Here is a 20,545-nt window from a genome sequence, read left to right as displayed (position 1 = left end):
GGTTCCCTTTTCTAGAAGGGGGGATGTTTGCAAGGAGAATGTATGACGGTAGTTTAGCTGGTAGAGCATCTGCTTTGCATAGCAGTGAGACAATATTAACTGGAATTGATCAGTGGCTGACTCATTATAAGGTAGCATCATGTGTTCATGTGTCTGGAAGCGCATTTGATGGCAATATGTTTGGTGGCAGCTTCACTCTCCTCCCATACCTGACATTCAGTTGGTTACAGTGCTCCATTGTGGACATCAAGGCTCATGGGGGCCCACAAGACTCATCCCATCTCTTCCTCCCCAGAGCCCTGGTCTCTCTAGCAGCCACTGCTGAGTCCAGCGTGGAGCTCTGGGTTGTTTGACAGCTGCCACCATACTTGGCAGAGAGAGTCCCTTGGCTCTCTCAGGGCTGTACTGACACTGTTGGGCCCAGCTCAACTCCTGGGCTGTGCCACATGTCAAGTGTGGCTCTCAGGCTGTGGCAGTGGCATGCCCGGTACAATTCCTAGGCTGTGCTGGTGGCAGCCTACCTAGTGTGGCTTCCGAGCTGCACAGTGGCCACTGGGCCCAGTGCAGAGATCTGGGCCCAACACAGCTCCCGGGCTATGCAGTTGCTGCAGCCAAGCATAGTGCAGATTCCTGCCTATCACCTGACACAGAGTGTTCTCTGCATTTGCAAAAATGTTACTTTATTGGGGGGGGGTTAGACCCCCCCCAGGTGTTCTTTTAAATTTCCAGATTTTTCTGCAAACGTGGGGAGTGCCCCAAGTTTTCAGGAAAAAATCTCTTTAGCCCCCATTTGACCCTGATTACCAGATTTAATTATCTGAAGTTGAAGGCTACACTTTATATAGATATAAAAATACCTGTGTGACTAGGACGAAGGGATTCTTTTCGAAAACACAAACATCACAGGTGCTAAGACCAAGACGGCAAGCAGCAGCAAACTGATACAAAACAAATTACATCTTTGGAAGTCTATAGAAAATATTTGGGGGCTGCTAGAAGTTCTTATCGCACCCTTTAAGTATTCACTGGATGATATTCAACTCAGCGCTAAAAGATGGTGTATTTTTAAAATTAAAGGCTTTATTAAGATTTTATTATTTTGCAGTAAACAGTCAAAGAAAAGTGGGAACACAATAGGCAATGGGGCAGGGATGACAATGAAAGAATGGAGGCATGCTACCTCAGTTTCTATAATGCTGTATATCATTAAGACACATCGTTGGCCAAGAATGCTGACTTCTATTTACGTCTCTATTTTTTGCCATCTGTGCTTTCTTTGGATCTCGATTTCAACATGTCTTCTGTCCATGAGGAGTGTTTTTTATTTACTAGCAGTAGAAATACCTTCTCAGGGTTGGTGTGCTGAATCCCATTGGATGATACAATCTTGTCCGATACCTTTGTGTGCTTAAACATTTGTTATCTGCAAGATACTAATTGGGAGCTGGTCTGTTCTGAAAATGTTTCTCTCATTCTGGGTCAATAACTGCTCAGAATATAGAAATCAGTCTGAAAAAAAGCAGCTTACCTAGCTAGAATTTAGTATTTCAGTAAGGGGCTCTGTTTAAAGGAGAAGCTTTGTACATTTTGCCATTGATGTGCCCTACGCTAATACCATTCTGTAATCTGTCACTGAGGTTTGGGTGATTCATTTGGCCATTTCTTGTAATCAGTAGAGTGAGAAGGTGATATTCAATGTGAAGCTACTGCAGAGGCTGGAAAATGCAGCTACTGTAGGTTTTGTTTTATATCACAGCCCAAGAAACCTTTTCCCAAGATGCACTTGGGCCTTTTGTTTTAACAACCCATTGCCCCTTGAAACTGGCTGCTGTTTTCAAGATTAATGGCTTTGGGATTCAGCATTTGCAGGGAGCAGGGGTGAAGTTTAACTCTGCAGAGCTGCACTGCTTTGTGCATGAATCAGATAAAGGATGCATATATTTTCTAGTTGTGCCATAGAGAAGAAATGACATATGCAAATTGGACTGATACCAGGAACATATGTATATTCCGTCAGAATATATCTCTGGGTAATCTATTTGAAATACATTATTAGAATTAGAATCAGTAATAAAATGGCCATAGGTTCTGGGATTTTTTAGTCATATGTTATTTTTATTAAATAACAAAAAGACCTGCTGAATTAAAAAAAACAACTCACATTCTTTAGCTTGCTAATCAATTGAGAAATATGTTCTAGAGCAGCCTGTCAAGGCTAAAAAAATGCCACAGACATTATTTCCTGTTTGTTTTTCATAACCACACTGTTGAAAATTTGAGTGAAGTAAAAGTATGTTGATATACTGAACTGCTGCTGAGAGAAGGAAGCATCTGCTGAGAGAAGGAAGCAGTGTCTGTCAGTCAGTCAGATCTTTATTAGGGTCATAGAGCAGTTAGGGTCAACAGCAGTGAAAAGTGTAGGGATTCTTTCAGAGAAGCCCTTGGTCTATAAGGGTTGATTGTTTGCATATCTGTGTAGGATTGTGGAGCTTCCATTCCATATGCAGCTGCTTTGTATATAACTCGATGCAAGAGAATTAATTTAAGAAGAAGAGTAGGTTTTTATACCCTGCTTTTTTCTACCTTAAGGAGTCTCAAAGCAGCTTACAATTGCCTTCCCTTCCTCTCTTCACAACCAGCACCTGGTGAAGAAGGTGGGGCTGAGAGAGTTCTGAGAGAACTGTGACTGGCCCAAGGTTACACAGCAGGCTTCATGCCAAGGAAAGGGGAATCACATCTGGTTCTCCAGATTAGAGTCTGCTGCTCTTAATCATTACACAATGCTGGCTTTGAGGAAGACATTTATTCCAGATTGTTGCCAACTTTCTAAATGTAATCAAGTCATCTCTTTACTTAAGTTTCATCACCTCTGGTACTTATACTGCACATGCCCCCCCCCCCAAATTATATATTCCTAGCCACACTATTTTTACATATATATCATATTTTCAATGGATGAATATTCAATGGATTTCAGTATTCGTTGACCATATTTCGTATGGAATAGTAAGCAGTCAGGAGGAAACAGTGTTGAACTGTAAGGCAAGATTCAGCAGCAGCAATGCAAGCTTCTCCTTCTCCACAATGTTGGCAAAATCGCCAGGACATTCTTGTGCTTTCATTCAGCTAGTGCTCCATTAGGATGGCATCTGCTTATCCTCACTTGATCAAGAATTAGGCTAGCCTGGCACCCCTACCCCCTGCCCAGCCACAGCACAACCAGGGCAGGCTCGTGGGGGACGGGTCTGCAGGCAACTCAGCAGGCATCTATTGTGGACAGAATTTAAGCAGCTGGTAGGGCTGGGCTCTGAAATAAGAGGGAATCCTGCAGACAGATGGTAGAGAAAGACATTTGGCATGATGCTGCATAGTGGTTGGGAGGAACGTGCCCCGGCCAGTTACAGCTTCCCTCCAACCCTGAGGACTTCTAGGTCACATAGGTGGAGTAGAAATGGCCCAGTGTCATTGCACTGACTATTTATAGAGGACCTAGAAACAGACCAGCAATGTTCTAGCTGATCGCTCTCAAAGTGCTAGGGAGTAGAGGTCACTGGGAGGAGGAGAATCCTGGTATTGTACCTTTTTTCTTCAATGAGCCCTAGTGGCCCCCCTAGTAACATCAGCAGTCATGACAGAGGGTTAAGTAGTGGCCAGGGGCAGGAGGAGCCCCACAAATGTTTAGTTCTGGCAAAACTCTTTTAGTTTCTTTCCTATGTAGTTCATGGGAAATGCAGGGCACATTTTATTTATATTATTTTTTAATATATTTGTTATGATACATGGGAATTTTGTTTAAACAGTCTGCAGAGGCTATTTTATGGCAAGGGAAAGAGGCCGAAGCTCCCTTCCCTCTCCCTATAAGCAAGGCAGGAGGCTGCCAGAGCCAATCGGCTCCTTCCACACGCAACAGCCTCCTGCCGCCCGCCCCTTCTGCCCCAGAGGATTCTGGGGCTTGTAGTCCCACCAGCGTCTTCTTCGGGCGATGGCTTCCCCGCGACAGCAATCGCGCCTGGGGTAAGTCCAAGTCGCTCATGTTAACAATCCAACCATGATAGCATAAATGTATGGCTCACCATTACCAGATCAGGTGAGTCTAAGAAAGGTAAACCAAAAGCAGCTGATAGAAGGAACTCTTGGCCACTGTGCCAACCTGCTTCTCAAACAGCAGGCCTAAGTTCTTAGGCACCCCCAAGTTCTTAACCTACTCTGCAAATGCCAACATGGTTCCCTCCAGGACAACTGAATTTAACTTCTTTAGAATATCAACCTTCCTAAGCAGGTTTCCTGTCTTGCCAGATTCAGCCTCAAATTGTTCTGCCTTAGCCTCATGACCACAGCCTCAAAGCACCAGCTGAGTGCTTTGCAGCCCAGATTTCCTGCATATCTAAGCAAGTGTGCTCCAGATCCACCATAAAATAGCAAATACCGTCTCTCATGTCTATAATCTTTTCTCCGACTGACCAAAACACTTTGGTGAGGAGGTGCAGAAATATTGGAGGCCTAGTTATGAAATGAAGTTTCAAAATAACTTGATCAAAGTTAGAATAACAATTGAGAAAAAGTATAAAATAAATTGTTATGACAGTTCACTGTTTATGACAATTGAAAAAGAAGAAGAGATATTTTTTATTCCCTGCTTTTCACTGCCCAAAGGAGTCTCAAAGCAGCTTGCAATTGCCATGTTTTATGGTGGCCCTTGTGAGGGCAGAACGGCAAGATATAACATTTGTTAAATAAATAAATAAACATTACATAAGTACTTCAGGGATGCCATTTTTGGTGGTATTCCCAAGGAAACATCTTGTCCTGCTGTTACAATCAAGTGAACGTGATCTGGTGTGACAAAAATGACTGTAACTGAGTGAAGGAAATGGCTTAATATAATCCTAACTTAGATAAATTAGTGTGAATAATTTCTGTGACAGTATCAGCTAGGCTGTGGATTCTGTGAGTCTGGTAATTGTGGACTTAAAATAGATATTTTATGCAAGTCTTCAGTTTTACTGACTGTCACTGTGCTGTCTTATGGTGATAAGTACTTTAAATATGGTTGTTACAGTTTCAGAATTGTCTTAGAATTTGCAGGCAAAACTAATAATCATATGGTACAAGAACACACAAACTTGTTCCCTTGTGGTCACTTACAGATTGAATTCATGATGCAGAATACAAGCAGAGGTCAATGGAAATAATCTATGTGGTATAAGAATGGAAGAGTTAATGCCAAAAATGGAACATTTTGCCTGACCCCTTAAATAAAGTCTATTGTGTCTGTTGAAGTTAAAAGTACAAAACATGTTATACATACAATGAGATCAACACTATGAACTCAAGAGCATTTATGAGACCGTAATGTTCCATAGGATGATTAAATGACAAGAATTTTGTAAACATGGGTACTTTTGTATTAACTGCATACCAGGATAGTGTTTGATGTGTATTTAATATATTTTCCATGTATGCAAACTTCAGACCTTTTGCAGTGTCAGGTCCTGGTTAAATTGATTTTCTGTTAGATTTCCCTGCTTTTATGCACTCACTATGCCCCTTTGAAAAAGCCAGTAAAAGGCATTTTGAAAACAAGGAGTAGTTGTCTGCCATCCACATAGGCAGTGGTTTGATGAGTGTGTATGTAAAGTGTCATCAAATCACAAATCAACCTCACAAAAGGGGCTTTCAAGGCAAGTAAGAATGAGAAGCAGATGTGATTTGCCATTGCCTTCCTCTGCAGAGTCCTGTTACCCAAAATTGACCCCACAAGGGTAATAGCAAGAGGATGGATAACTGCAAGATCTTTTAACCAGTGTTTGTAGGGTCCTTTTCCCAGGGAGAAACAATGACAATTTAGCTTATACTCAAGGAGATTTATTTGGGGAAAATACTAGGGTACGTTCAATACAAGAGCAAAACATACAAGTCCCTAAAAGATAAAATGGAGAAAATGAAGGTGTTCAGAATATATTTAGCTACCCAGAAGCTTTGAGGAGTAGGGGAGACTGGCATGTAGCATGACAGGGGAGGGTGGCCTCTGGAGCCTGTAGGCAGCCCAAGAGGACTGATCACTAAGCACAAAACTGGGGCTGAAAGCTGGTTTTCTAGCCATGTGGTATTTACTAGAATAAACCGAGTATAAGTACAAATGACAAAACTAATATTATTATGTTGCTTGTATTTAAATGAGTGTATTGGTATTTTTGGATACAGCTCTTGAATTTTTAGTTATCTGCTATGTTATCTTCTAAATCAGGGGTAGTCAAACTGCGGCCCTCCAGATGTCCATGGACTACAATTCCCATGACCCCTGCCAGCATTCTAGATACATCTTATTTAAGACTAAAAGGTTTCTAAAGATACTAGAATAACTGCAGGCACTTTACCTTCTTTTCAAATGGGACATTTCTTATGCTGGTCTATTTCTTTATGCTCCTTAGCTGCAGAATCATTCTTGCATAGTATCCTATGTTTTCTGTACTACTTTATATTTTTGCTCCTTATCCAGGGTGGAGTTTCAGCATGGGGTCTGCCTATCAGTTTCACAGCTGGCGAGTCTTTGTGGTTATGTGTGCCCTGCCCTGCGTTTCAGCTGTAGTGGCTCTCACTTTCATGCCAGAAAGCCCAAGGTTCCTGCTTGAGGTAAAAATTCGCTATCATTTAACAAATCTCCGAAAGGTTCTTTGGTTCTAAAACCTCATAACAACTTTATGCAGTAGGTTAGACTGAGTGAAGTCAGTGACTTGCCCAAGGCCACATAGGGCTTAGGACATATTTGTATGCCATTTTTGAAAACAGAAACCACGCTTGGAAAGCAGAGGTGGAAGTGACTCTTTTAGAGTGCAATCCTAAGCAAAGTTATAGCCTTTGAAATCCACTGAAGTCAATGGGCTTAGAAGAGTGAATCAATGGATTTCGAAAGGAGTGATTCTGCTTAAGATTCTGCTTAACATGGTAGTGTTAGCCTTCTCCTTACTTCTGCCATGAGTTTCATGTGAAGTGGTAAATCTGAATCTTCTTGGGACAGCATTCAATTCAGCACAAATGGATGTTACAGTCATAGATCTCTGTTCATTTTAAAGAGTGAGTTATAAAAGGAGCCCCAGTTTTAAAAATTCTCTTTTCTCTGAAATAGTTAATACCAACTGGGATTGGCTATGTAACCCCCCCCCCCCCCGCTTATTCCTCTGTGTCTCAGCTGGTTAACTCTGAGCATCCAAAACCCAAGATGCTGCCAGAAAACTCATCTGATTCCTGGGAGTGAGTACAGATATCCAAATGTATTACTAGTCCACTTGTACACAGTAAGCAGGCCAGGTAGCAGAACAACTTGTGAGTGGTTGGGCAAGGACCCCAACTGTAGGTTGTGCAGGGACTCCCACTTGACCAGATGAGAAGGGATGAGTCCTAATTTTCTGCTGCAAATTAAACAGCAGGATGACTGTTAAAATAAACTATAAAAGGAGAGTCCAAAGCTGTTGTCCTTTATGCTGTTCCTGACCTTCAGTGGAGATTTAAAAAGAACATCCAAGGTTACTAACAGATTGTTAATCAACAAATAACAGAATAGTACCAAGTTTCAAGTCCTTTTCCAGGAAGGGGGTAGAGTTGAACAGATGGAAAAGCTCAGCCTTGGATGGCAAGTTCTCCCTAGACAAACATATTTGTCAATATTTCTGTTTTATTTCTCTTTTGCCTTTATGGATTCTGCCTAGGCCCTTGCTGACTTTCAAGACAGACATTCTACCCCCTCCCCTCCAAGTCAGCCTATCACCCTATGTTGTAGTAACCATTTTAGATTTCTTAGTGTTAACTTGGAATATGTTTTGGTATTTCCCCCCTGATCTCTGCAGACAACTTGGAGACATCTAGCCTCCATTACATGTATGGTAAAGATTCACTTTCCACCAGGGCTCATTCCACACATATAGGATAATGCACTTTCAGTGTGCTTTGGCAGCTGGATTTTCCTGTGCAGAACAGGAAAATCTACTTCTAAAGTGTATTGAAAGAGCATTATCTATTGTGTGTAGAATAGGCCCAGGATGCATCTAGAGTTTCTTCACTGGAACCAGCAACTGGAGTGCTGTCCAGGGTCCTGAATGGGCCAAAGGCATCACTTTTGAATCATGCCTTAGATCAGGGGTAGTCAAACTGCGGCCCTCCAGATGTCCATGGACTACAATTCCCAGGAGCCCCCTGGGGGCTCCTGGGAATTCTAGTCCATGGACATCTGGAGGGCCGCAGTTTGACTACCCCTGCCTTAGATGGTGGGAGTAGGACCTTCCCCCAAATTTGGGAGAATTCTCAACTCCTCTTACTCCCCAGGTTACCACAGCACTACAGTGTGTATGTATTATTAATTTATTAGTGATACTGCTCAGGGATTTGAAGTATTAATTCTTTCTCCTGATTTAAATTTGGGTATCATGTACCTACATTTTATGAGCTAGTAGGGAGCATGAGTGGTGAATTCTATGACCCTATGAAACTTATTTATATCTCACATTTTCCCTTCAGAGTTTATGCAGTTTCATGATGGCAACTGGCATGAATAACAATAATTAAATATGTCAACAATTAATACTTCTATTTAATCAAAATCTGTTACATGAAAATGATGAAAATATTAACTACTGGCCCAGATCACAAGATTTTTTCAAACTGACGTTTCTAAAGCATGTAGATAATTATAGATGGTACCCCATGACCTACTCACGATGAATGCTTACCATTTTTCTATTTAAGATAATAAGATGGGGAACCTAAGGGGTTGGAATAACCATTGTTCTCACAGCAACATTCTTCCCTGCTAGGTCCTCTCTTGCAGACTAATAAGTCATCTGCTCACGGCATTTATTATTATTATTATTATTATTATTATTATTATTATCATTATCATTATCATTATCATTATCATTATCATTATCATTATCATTATCATTATCATTATTATTAATTACCCACCACTCTCGACAAAGCTGGCTCATGGCGGGTTACAAAGTAAAACAGTACAATCCTCTAAAACTGCTATAACCCCCTAAAACCAATAATTAAAATACAATCTACCAGAAACAGCGGCAACCTACCCACCACCTGCCCCCGCTGGGAGCCAGGGAAGTAGCTGACCACCATGGATGCCACGTGGTGGAATATTCCTCCTTTGGGGGGACACATAGATCTTTGCCCTGGCCTCAACCATAGACCTAGTGGAAGAGCTCCATTTTGCAGGCCCTGCAGAAAGCCAAAAGCTCTAGCAGGGCCCGCAGTTCCTCCAGGAGTTCATTCCACCACGTAGGGGCCAGGTCCAAGAAGGCCCTGGTCCTAGTCGAGGCCAGGCGAGCCTCCTTGGGGCCAGGAATGACCAGTAAGTTGGAACCTGCGTTATTAGCAGACATATCCTCTGTAATAACAGAATGTGTAGAAGAATTCTTAGCCATTGTGCTTCAAAAAAGGACACAAACTGGTACTATTAAGGAACAGGGTTTTTTGCTTTCTAACGGCAAGTGAGAGAACACTTAAATATGTGGAGTATTATGGTTATTATGGTTAGTGAGTTTGTGCTAAGTGAAATTGAGTTTTAAATTCAAATCCTTAGTCTTGTTCATTTATCTTGCGTTACACACCTTGTGTTTTAACCTCATGTAATGTTTTGTATGCCAATAAAGATTTCTTTATTGTATTGTAAATGTTGATTGGAACAAGGCTTTAGAATCTCCCCCCCCCCCATTCCTACAGTCAGATTTCTAGGTTTTGTGGACTTGAGCAGGGCCTCCAATTTTTTACTTTTCTGATTCTCAAGTTAGAGTTTCCTTTTACACAAATGTTGGTCATATCTGTAGGTTGGAAAACATGATGAAGCTTGGATGATTCTCAAGCAAATTCATGATACAAACATGCGAGCTCGTGGGCAGCCTGAAAAAGTTTTCACAGTGAGTATAATTACAAAAGCATGCCTCATTGGACCAAAATCAGTCATAATAGAGAACAAATTACTGGAAACATTACCGGAATCTCCAGTGGCAGTTTGCTAGAATTGTAAGATCCTACATTTTCAAAATCAATCAGAAACTGAAATAAATAAATAAAATGTGCAGGTGGGGGTTCTGATTATTTTCATCGTTGTCTGTTGACTAGGCAAGCAGCTATAAATAAATTCTGAATTACATTTTTATTAAAATAACCAAGTTTCCATTAGATATAAAGTCTGGTCCCTTAACCCTCTCATTGTGTGTGTTAAGTTATTTTCTTTAAGTTATTTTCTTTGTTGCCCAGGAACTGCTAAATCTTTTTTTTTTATTAAGCATCTTTGCTGCTGTTTTTAAAAACAAATATTATAAAATTGTCCATATTGCCAGCATTCTGCAGAAAAATTACCAAGTTCATTAATGATCTAATAACCTGTGTACAGAAATATCATTTTACTTGTAAAAAACAGCATATTTTGTTTTAAACATTTTTTCTGTTCTAGCTGAAGTCAGGGAGCAGAGAGAGAGCCAGTTGTACCCAAACAGTGCCATATACCAACAGTGAAATCTTTTAGAAATTCAAATTGAAAATCGGGCCAGAGAAAGTGAGATGGCCAGCTCACATGTTAGTTGGAATCCAACACTTAGAAACTGACCCAGGGACTTGGGAATATGAGAGGCTAGATTGTAAATCCCTGGAGATTTCAGGAAAGGATTCTTTGACCTATAATGGAGTAGGAAAACAGAAGAGATAAAATCTCAGGAGTAGACAAAATAATCAAAGGCCTGGCATGAATGGCTCCCAGAGGTTGTCGCCTGTGTGGCTCATAGGTAATCGACTGAAAAGTGGCTGGCTGATTGGGTCAGCAGCAACTCTAACAGGGGAAGGCACTCCACTGGGCTGGAGGAGATGCTGGGGGTGGAGAAAGTTCCCATCCTTTGGATCCTTCACCTTCCTACTATCAGTTCTTCTAGGGATATTTGATTTAACTGTTTTGGTCTACCTTGGACTGCCTTGCCCCATGGTTAGAGATGCCTGGGCTCAGTCCTAAAGGTAAAGGTAAAGGTATCCCCTGTGCAAGCACCGAGTCATGTCTGACCCTTGGGGTGACGCCCTCTAGCGTTTTCATGGCAGACTCAATATGGGGTGATTTGCCAGTGCCTTCCCCAGTCATTACCGTTTACCCCCCAGCAAGCTGGGTACTCATTTTACCGACCTCGGAAGGATGGAAGGCTGAGTCAACCTTGAGCCGGCTGCTGGGATTGAATTCCCAGCCTCATGGGCAAAGCTTTCAGACAGCTGCCTTACCACTCTGCGCCACAAGAGGCTCTTGGGCTCAGTCCTACAGAGACCCAAATCTTCCATCTTGCAAGAGGGACACTAGATCTCTCAGTACAATTTCTGACTGATAAATTGTTCCCGTTGCTTTCTGATGCCTACATATTGACAGTTGTTACTAATTTCAGTGCTACGTCTGGAGTGCCATAGCCAGTTTTGTCAAAACTAAAGCCTTACATTGACTGAACTTTTATCTTTTAAAGTAATTTTCATTCACCATTTTTTGTTGTTACCAAAGAAAATGATATGAGAGGATTGGGATTTTTATTTTTCCTCTCTGTGCTGCCTAGAAAACCTGACTTCTCACTATTAAAAGATTAGAACATTGTTTCCATTTTAAGATTATGCTTTGCCATGCTCCCTAATGAGGACTTCTGTATTCCAATATAATGCTAAAATTTAACTTATTTCCATTTTTCCAGTAAATGTTACTACCATGCTATCATATTGGGCACAAAATGCAATTAAATTTGTTTCCCTGATCCCTTGATCTTTGGAGGCCCAATGCTTTCATCTTCAACATTCCCTTAGGGCTGCCTCCTAAACTGAATAAATGATACATCTTGCATGTATAGAAGGCCACAATATACACAAAGCCCTGGATTTGGTATACGGTGTTAATCAAAAATGGATTATAAGAGATATTTTGGCATTAACTTTCCTCCTCCTGTTACCTTTTTCCTGACCCTGTATGATTGCTTCGTGTCCAAAACTTAAACCTCTGTTAGTTAATGAGCCCCATTCCCCAGTTTATCTTCCATCCATTCAGAAGCCTATTGGCCATTTTCTCCTCCTTACTGTACTCTATATAAGCATTACTTCTTAGGTTTATGTCCCACCTTTCTTACTTTGTAAAATTCAGTGCAGCTTACATTGAATTTCTAGGCAGTCTCTAGGCAGAGCAGAGTCTGCACGGGACTTTCTATCCACCCCCAGTCCGAATAAATCCCCTCTGTCTACACGGAATTCGATTTTAATTTCGATTTTGGGTGCTTTAAATTTTCCCTCTGCAACATGCATGATTGAGCTGCAGTGACCCTTCCTTTCCCCCCGTGATATCCAGGAGTGGAGATAACTTGGTACAATTGATCAAGCCGCTGAGGTAGAGAAGCTGTCCCTGATTGGCTGCACTCCAGTTCAAAGACTTTCTGGTTCCCGGTTGCAAAACTTTCATCCCAAGTTTTATTTTTGCCCTCCCTTTTGGAGTCTATTTTAAAGTGACTGTGCTCCAGAATCCCACACTTTTCTCAGCAGAGATCTGCCTCGTTCTCTGAGAGGCTGCTGCTGGCTCCACTTGTCTCGGCTTGCCCCTCGTCCCTCCCCCCTGCTCATTAAGGAAAGAAAGAGGCTAGCAGCCTCGTGCTGCTGGCTGGACTTCACACACCCTCTGCCCTCCCCCCTCTGAGCTTCCCCAATCAAGTGCAGAACACTTTCTGTTTCAAGTCGGGGGAAAGCAATGAAAAAGACCCGGGTTCAAATCGATCTGAATTCAGCAGGATCAACAGTGGAAAAAAGCAAAGTAAGTGCAGAATCAGCCCAGATCTAGCTCTGCTTGCTGTGCCATGTGTTCTCCAGTTGTTATTATTATTATTTTAAAAAATTCTACTAGTCCCACTCATGTTTATTCTTTATTGTTGCTTTGAGTAACAATAAGCATGATTAAGGAATATAGACTATCATTGAGGCTGAGCAAGGATCCACTGTGTGGTGCCCACTGGCACCATGGGGCCTGCTGACATGTTTCCTAGTGCCCACCATGTGTTTGAGAAAGCCTGTGTGGCCAGATGGAACTCCTACCCAACAGGGTGTCTCATTGGCCATTGGATATTCCACTGACTGTGCAGATTAAAATAACATTGCTTCAGCAGCAGGTGCTACCACTGTGTTAGTTTTATTCTTCTCACTCTGCTTTCCCTGTATATTTTTTAAAAATTACCCTTCTTCGCAGCAGCATTCAGGCTACCTCTATGTAACCACTTACACCTCTTTCATCAGCCATTTTGTGCTTGGACCCCTTAACCTGTGTCATAATACCAAAGGTGCCTATTGGCTCAAAAAAGTTGGGGAGCCCTGGGTTATACTTTCCCTACTTCTTGCCCTCGTCTTCATTGTAACAGCATATCTGTTGCATTGCATATGTCTCTTGTTGCAATTACATACCGTTAAAATTTCCTTGTACTACTCTATCATAGTTGGTTATTGGAACACAGATTTATAACTAGCTCCTTCCTTCCTTGTTTGCTTGCTTGCTTCATGGTTGCAAAACATGGGGGAAGAACAGAGTGGTAAAGGCCAGAAAATAGTGAATGTAATCATCTATGTATGAATGTGATCCCAGATGACTTTTGAATGTCAAAAATACACACACACGCGCGCACGCACACTTTCCCATAGTTAAGTACAAGTGAATGGTAAATTTAGGAGACTGCCAGTAATCAACAGGATGACTCAAAGTTTTGAAGCATTTATTAAATTTGTTTGGGATGGTTACCACTTCCATCTGCTTACTAACAGTCACTGGATTTTTGATCTTGGTTTATGGGGTCAGGTCCAGGTCCCCTGTGAAGTGCGGTCCCATTCTTTATTGTGTGTAAGTCTAGAATGATAAATTATTTGGAAAGGATCATTGCACACTTGCTGTAGGGAACAGCTATCCATATCTTCCCAAAAGGAAGTCATACATTAAAAGATTTTTATTTCTATGCATACCTCAAATTTAAATGCAAATTTAAGATGACCCCCTAGGTGTGGTCGTCCTAAGAAAAAGTTATTCCTTCTTTCAGATGAACAGGGTACTTCACCTGCTGTCTTTATCAGTGTTTCATTAGAGGACATTCAGAGGATGATAATTTCAAGTAGTTTAGAAATCCCTCAGGGGTATTCTTTTATTATGCTTTGATGTACTAGATATCGTATTAACCATAATGCAGTTATTTTGTTTTGCTACCAATTTGCAACTTTTCTGATTTTATATATTAATTTATTTTTGTTTCTTTTATTTTCGGTTTATATTGAATAAGTTATAGAGCTGCTAGTTATTGTGAAGCAGCAATGGAACTAGTTAGATATATAATAGTGGTGAGCTCTGTGGTTTCATTTTTTTCAAATGTTTATCCAAGTTATCAGCTTGTCGGTACTGCATATCTTTCTTTGCAGTGAGTTCAGTTGAGAAACATCAAGTTTTACCTTTCTTTCATTAGGACTTCAGTAGGCTTAAAAGGATGTACCGCTGCTTAAAACTGTACAGTCAGTTCTGGCTTTATCTTTTAACCCAAGGATTGTGTAGTACCAAACTGTTTGTCTGGTTTCTTTAGGAGGAAAGAAAGTACATTTAGGAGAAAAGAGAAAACATTTTTGCTTCTATAGTGTTCTTTTGTTTTATAGGTTAACAGGATCAAAACTCCCAAGCAGATAGACGAGCTTATAGAAATTGAAAATGATACAGGAACGTGGTACAAGAGGTGCTATGTCAGAGTGCGTACAGAATTGGATGGTGTAAGTATCAAACTGATAATGTTTTTTATACTAAATATGCAAGCATGAGAAGAGAAACCTCCTTATTGTCATTGGCTTCAGAACAACTTAAGTAGAGAAGTGAGTGCTTCTTGCAAAGAGTGAAGGAATAATCTGTGCCCCCACACTCCTTAGGAATACTTACTCTGCTGTTCTCCTTGGGGAATGTTCCAGGAAACCACTTTTGTTATCAAGATGGTAACCTGATAACAAGATGATAGCTGGAAGCCAGCAGAACAGGCTGTGCAGGCTCTTGTCCACAATGTGGATGGGCAAGGGACCAACAGAGTTCATGTTCTTCATCTTGCTCCGTATCCTGGTGTAGCTGACTTCTGAAAATCAGTTCATACAATGATTTAAACTAATTCTTGGCTATTGTACAGTGCTACCTCCTTCGTACAGTGAAAGCACTGGGAGAAGTGGGGAAGGAAGCATGCAAACCTAAAAACTGCTCCCCAACTCATTGTGCTTAGAATTTAAGCTGGTGCTTCCTGAACTGACCTATAGTTGGAATTATGTTATATTAAGCCATGTTGGGTAAGTCAAGGGTAGGCAGAACATAAGCTGCAGGCAAGTTTCTGAGAGGTCATCAGCAGTGATGTCCTTCAAAAATCTAAGAAATGCTAGTACTGAAGCTCATAGTATTTGAAATGAGTTTTGTTTGAACTGCTTGTTACAATGACATGAGCTATTTGGTTTCTGTGAAATGGGAAGAAGCTGCCAGAAGATAATTCCAAATTGCTTGTGAATGCTTACCTTGGACTTTATTGCCTGCCTCGTTTCTCTTTCATCATTTCAGCTAGTGTTCTCACAGTAACCAAAGTCTGGTTTGAAAAATAAATGCTAATTTTATTAATGTCTTCCAGATTTGGTTAACATTTATGAGGTGCTTCAACTATCCAGTTAAGGATAATACAACAAAACTTGCAGCAGTATGGTTTACTCTTTCTTTTGGGTAAGATTTATAGAACAAGACAATAATTTACAAGATAATAATTAATTTACTAATTAAAACTAATTAAAAGTTGGCTTAATATTAATGAATTTGCCATGTTACAAATTGATTCTCTTCATAAATTATATTTGAATGTGCAGACTCAACAAAACATAGGTACGTTTCAGTCTACAGTTTGTGTACTGGGAATTAGTTGAACTTTAAGAACATTTAATTTACCATTTGAACTGATGAATTTATGACATTTACTTTTCACAGCTACTATGGATTATCAGTCTGGTTTCCAGATGTGATTAAACATCTACAAGCAGAGGAGTATGCTACTAGAAGGAAGACATTTGAATTTGAAAGAGTTACAGATATTAACTTCAACTTTACTTTGGAAAACCAAGTCTACTCCAATGGAATATTCATCAATGACAGGTTGAGAAAAATGAATAATTTGTCTCTAGAAATTACAAATTACTACTAGTGCCCATTAATATCCGTTTTTCTATTTTTAAATCACTATATTGTGCATTTGGGGACCTACTTGATAATTGCCATTCAGTTTTTGGTCACACACGGAAACTGACTGATGGATTTAACTATTTATTTGGGCATTATTCCACATGAATGAATTGAGGCTGATAATCTTGGAGACCATAATGTGTTCTATGGGTTATTACAGGGCTGGTATGTGAACATAGCAGTTCCAGCCAGCACACTGTTAAACCTCATTGTTTCCCCCTCTTATTATTGATAATGATTAATTATTTGCCAAGAATTTCAGCATAGCATCTACAGTTTTATCATATTTTATCCTCATAGCACCTCTGTCAGGTACGGTAAGCTGACAAGGAGTATATTAAAGACTTAATAAATTGTTAACCCCATAGAAGAACAAGCCTGGCTAAAGAATAATCAGCACGACTCTGTAAAGGGAAGTCTTGCCTCACCAGCCTGTTGTTGGACTTCCAAAAGCCATTTCAAAGGGAGCATCACCACATAAGTAAACATGGGTTTTCACTTATTGGTAATAGGTTTTAAAAAGGGAAATGGAAATTGGGAATAAATGAGGAGTATTAGCCATGGTGGGAGGTAAACAGTGGAAATTGAGACAGCAAAGCTTGTGGATGACACTAAATTTTTCAAGCTCCAACAGGACCCCTGGCAGGTAAAATTCAATGCAAATAAGTGTACAGTGATAATGAGGCAAAAAATATAATTTTCCATTTATCCCTTTGGGTCTGAACTGGTAGGAAGAGACAAAGCAAAAGGCCATGTGGTTGTGTTGGACAGTTCACCCAACATGCATGTGAATTTTTTAAAGGGCAAATTCCATGCCCAAGCATAATTGGGAAACAAACTGAGAATAAACCTTCCAGGTTAGTAATGCCCTTCTGTAAGTTGACGAAATACACTGTTAAGTTCTAGTCAACACTTTTCAAAGGATATTGGAAGATTAATATTAGAAGTTGGGGTCACCCTAGGCAACTGATTGACAGTACATTCAAGATAAGAGAAAAATGTGTCATTTTGGAATTCATGAGAGCTCGTGATGACCACTGACATATTGATTTAAAAGAGGGTTAGAAGAATCTATGAACCTCCTGATTCACAAATGATTTGCCTTTCATTGTTAGTAGCTGGGGAGCAGTCAGCAGGTGAGGGCTGGTGGCCCCTGCTTGTGGGCTTCCTAGTGGCATCTGTTTGACCGCTGCTGGAAACAGCATTCTGTTCTAGATAGAACTATTGGTCTAATACAGCATGGCCACTCTTTGTGTTCTTGCTTGTATGAACATAACTGGGTTTTTATTCCAAGATTTCCTCTTTTCTTGGGTTAAATGAGGAGTTGATCATCAGAGACACAGCCTCAATTCAGAACATATGTTCCAGTCATCCAACCTGCCAGATGCTGCCATACTTCTTCCTCCTGTTAGAAGAAGAAGAAGAAGAAGAAGAAGAAGAAGAAGAAGAAGAAGAAGAGTTGGTTCTTATATGCTGCTTTCCCCTACCCGAAGGAGGCTCAAAGCGGCTTACAGTCGCCTTCCCATTCCTCTCACCACAACAGACACCCTGTGGGGTGGGTGAGGCTGAGAGAACCCTGATATCACTGCTCGGTCAGAACAGTTTGATCAGTGCCGTGGCAAGCCCAGGGTAACCCAGCTGGTTGCATGTGGGGGAGTGCAGAATCGAACCCGGCATGCCAGATTAGAAGTCCGTACTCCTAACCACTACACCAAACTGGTGTAGTTACTTATTCAGGAATCATTCTCCCCCTGCCCCTTTAGCCTACACTCACTATAGTTATTTGCAATATCAAGCTTGGGTGAATGATAGTTAAATTTATTTATTTATTCAGAAAACATATAATACAATTCAAACACTTACAAAATAACATACAGTAATTAAAAACACAATGTAGATCCAACATTTTAAAAGATTACCAGCAGAAGAAAAGACAATTATATGTAGCTCAGTAAATTCATTATTAAGCCTGCCTAAAAAGATGCTTTTACAACCCTTCTAGAAAGGCCAAGACACTGAAACTGGTGTATCTTAGCAGAGAGTTCCAGGGGCTACTAGAATGTAGCCTTAAACATGATGGCTTAGGGGCCTGACAAAAGATTTTCTGTGTGATTAGTTATACTGAGCTATAAAGTTCTCTTCAGATCATAGATTCTCATTAATACTAACAAACAATTGCTTTACATAGATGTTGCCCCAGAGTGTGGTTTTGCAAATCTGAAAAAGGAAGGAAAGACTTTGTTTCAAGAAGGGAAGGGAACATGTTTAAATTTTTGGCATTTTCATTTGTCATCAAAATCATGGTTCCTTTGAAGATATTACTGCTGCGTTTGGAGGACTGGAAAATCCATGAAGTTGCAGAGCGAATTAAAAACTAGTTCCGAAATAAGGTTACACAGGCCTCCTGCTGTTTTATGCTACTTTAAGCTGACTGTGCAAACTATCTGTATTTCTCAGGTTTACAATGATGAAATTTAAATCGGTTACTTTTGAAGATACGCTTTTTAAGAATTGTTACTTTGAAGATGTTACTACATTGAACACATATTTTAGAAACTGCTCTTTTATGGATACTAAGTTCTTCAACACAGGTATGTTTCAAGATATATATATCAAGATATATAATATATATAATTTTTTTTACTTGAAGAGCATGTAAACGATTAAGCGCCAGCTCCTACGCCAGCGAAAACGGTCTTTCTGAAACATCGAATGAACAAATATTTGTTGCTACTGTTGTTTTTGGGTTAAAAAAAAAACAGTTTTTAAAGGCAAAGGGGCTTTTCGGGAGCACGAACACAACAGTTATTTGGCTGTTCTGTTTGATTGATGTCCAGGGGCGGGAAAAAGCACGGAAATATATTGCCTCCATTTTTGCGATTCTGGCGAGTCTGGAAACTTGTGGGTAATGAAAATAGTGCTAGTGGGAGAGCCTTTTTTCCACTAGAAACGGCTGTGTGCGTGATCAAGACCTGCCGCTATTAATTGTAGCGCTTTACAATAGCGCTTTCATTTAGCTACATTGACAGTTGTGTGGAATGGCCCTGAGTAGAAATGCTGGCTACATCCAGCCCTACAGCTCTGCTGCTTTCTAATCTGGGAAAAGAATGATTCTAATGATTTAGAAGCTGAGAGCTACTGCTCAGATACAGAAGAATTTGAGTAGTCTTTTAAAAAGTGCTTCATATTTTATCCTTACCACCTTTGTCTAAATCACTGCACTGCAATGATGTAAATCTTACTTTCTTTTCAGGCACCTTCTGGCACATATTGGATTGTAGAACTCCTCAGTTTATAAATAAAGCTACAGTTTATAAATAAAGCAAATGATCCTATACAAGACTTCAAGTGGGCAGTTTTACAAAAGACTTGTTGGGTTATCCTGTTTCAGAGAATAGTTTTTCTATTACGATAGAAAAGCCATTTATTTTCAAAAATGCTTCCCCCCCCCTGCTTCTTTGCAACTCTCATCATTATGGCCCCTGTCCCAATAAATTGTACGAAACTCCTGGATGGCAGCCAGAGTCCAAGTGTAATGGAGGGGTGTGGAGGTTTCCTGCTTTCATTCCTGCAGCCCATTCCAGCACCAAGAAGTATCACGGGACCCCTGAAGGATAAAAGCCGAGTGAGCCAGGTTACAAAGGAACATATGAATCTGCTTCATACTGATAGATTCAGGGGGATAGATGTGTTGGTCTGAAGCAGCAGAACAAAGTTTGAGTCTGTGGGCACTTGACCAACAAAGTTTTATTCAAGTGGTATGCTTTTGTGTGCATACTTCCTCAGACACAATGGAATGAGAATTACCAAACCACACATATAGGCAGAACGTGAGTCCAGCATCTTGGACACGTTTAAAAGCTTCAGGGACCATATAGTAATAACAAGCTAAGTTGAGAAGTGTGTGTGAATGTGAAAGCTTACACCTTGAATGAAGATTTGTTTGTGTTAGTGGTCCCCCTGGACTTATGTTTTTCTGCCTTATACTGAATCCGACCATTGGTCTATCAAGGACAATATTGTCTATCCTGACTGGCAGCAACTCTCCAGGGTCTCAGGTTGACATCTTTCGCATCATCTGTTGCCTGGTCCTTTTAACTGGAGATGTAGGGGACTGAACCTGAGGCTTAACCAGCGTCCCTCCCAATGCTGCGCTGAGGATGAAGGAGAGTGTGAAACTGCCCCTGCTTCTCTCTTCTATTAGCAAAACTGTACTTGCTGAAGACACCTGTTGTACCTGGCCCACATGGTTATTCTTCTGCGTGGGTC

At 40.6% G+C, this 20,545-nt stretch overlaps 1 protein-coding gene across 5 annotated transcripts in view; it reads left to right on the top strand.

The window, feature by feature from the left end:
* SV2C (synaptic vesicle glycoprotein 2C) overlaps window positions 1-20,545 on the top strand; it is a 101,699-nt gene that overhangs the window by 66,048 nt on the left and 15,106 nt on the right. For all 5 annotated transcript variants that reach the window (XM_077347364.1, XM_077347361.1, XM_077347363.1 and 2 more), the window contains 6 exons: window positions 6,500-6,633; window positions 9,834-9,923; window positions 14,683-14,793; window positions 15,678-15,766; window positions 16,025-16,189; window positions 18,734-18,867. In XM_077347364.1, the coding sequence (XP_077203479.1) occupies window positions 6,500-6,633; window positions 9,834-9,923; window positions 14,683-14,793; window positions 15,678-15,766; window positions 16,025-16,189; window positions 18,734-18,867 (723 nt within the window). The remainder of the gene's footprint in view (window positions 1-6,499; window positions 6,634-9,833; window positions 9,924-14,682; window positions 14,794-15,677; window positions 15,767-16,024; window positions 16,190-18,733; window positions 18,868-20,545) is intronic.

This window comes from Paroedura picta, chromosome 7 (genome assembly GCF_049243985.1).
Source record: "Paroedura picta isolate Pp20150507F chromosome 7, Ppicta_v3.0, whole genome shotgun sequence".
Lineage (NCBI taxonomy): Eukaryota > Metazoa > Chordata > Lepidosauria > Squamata > Gekkonidae > Paroedura > Paroedura picta.
This window is presented reverse-complemented; position numbering and strand designations above follow the sequence as displayed.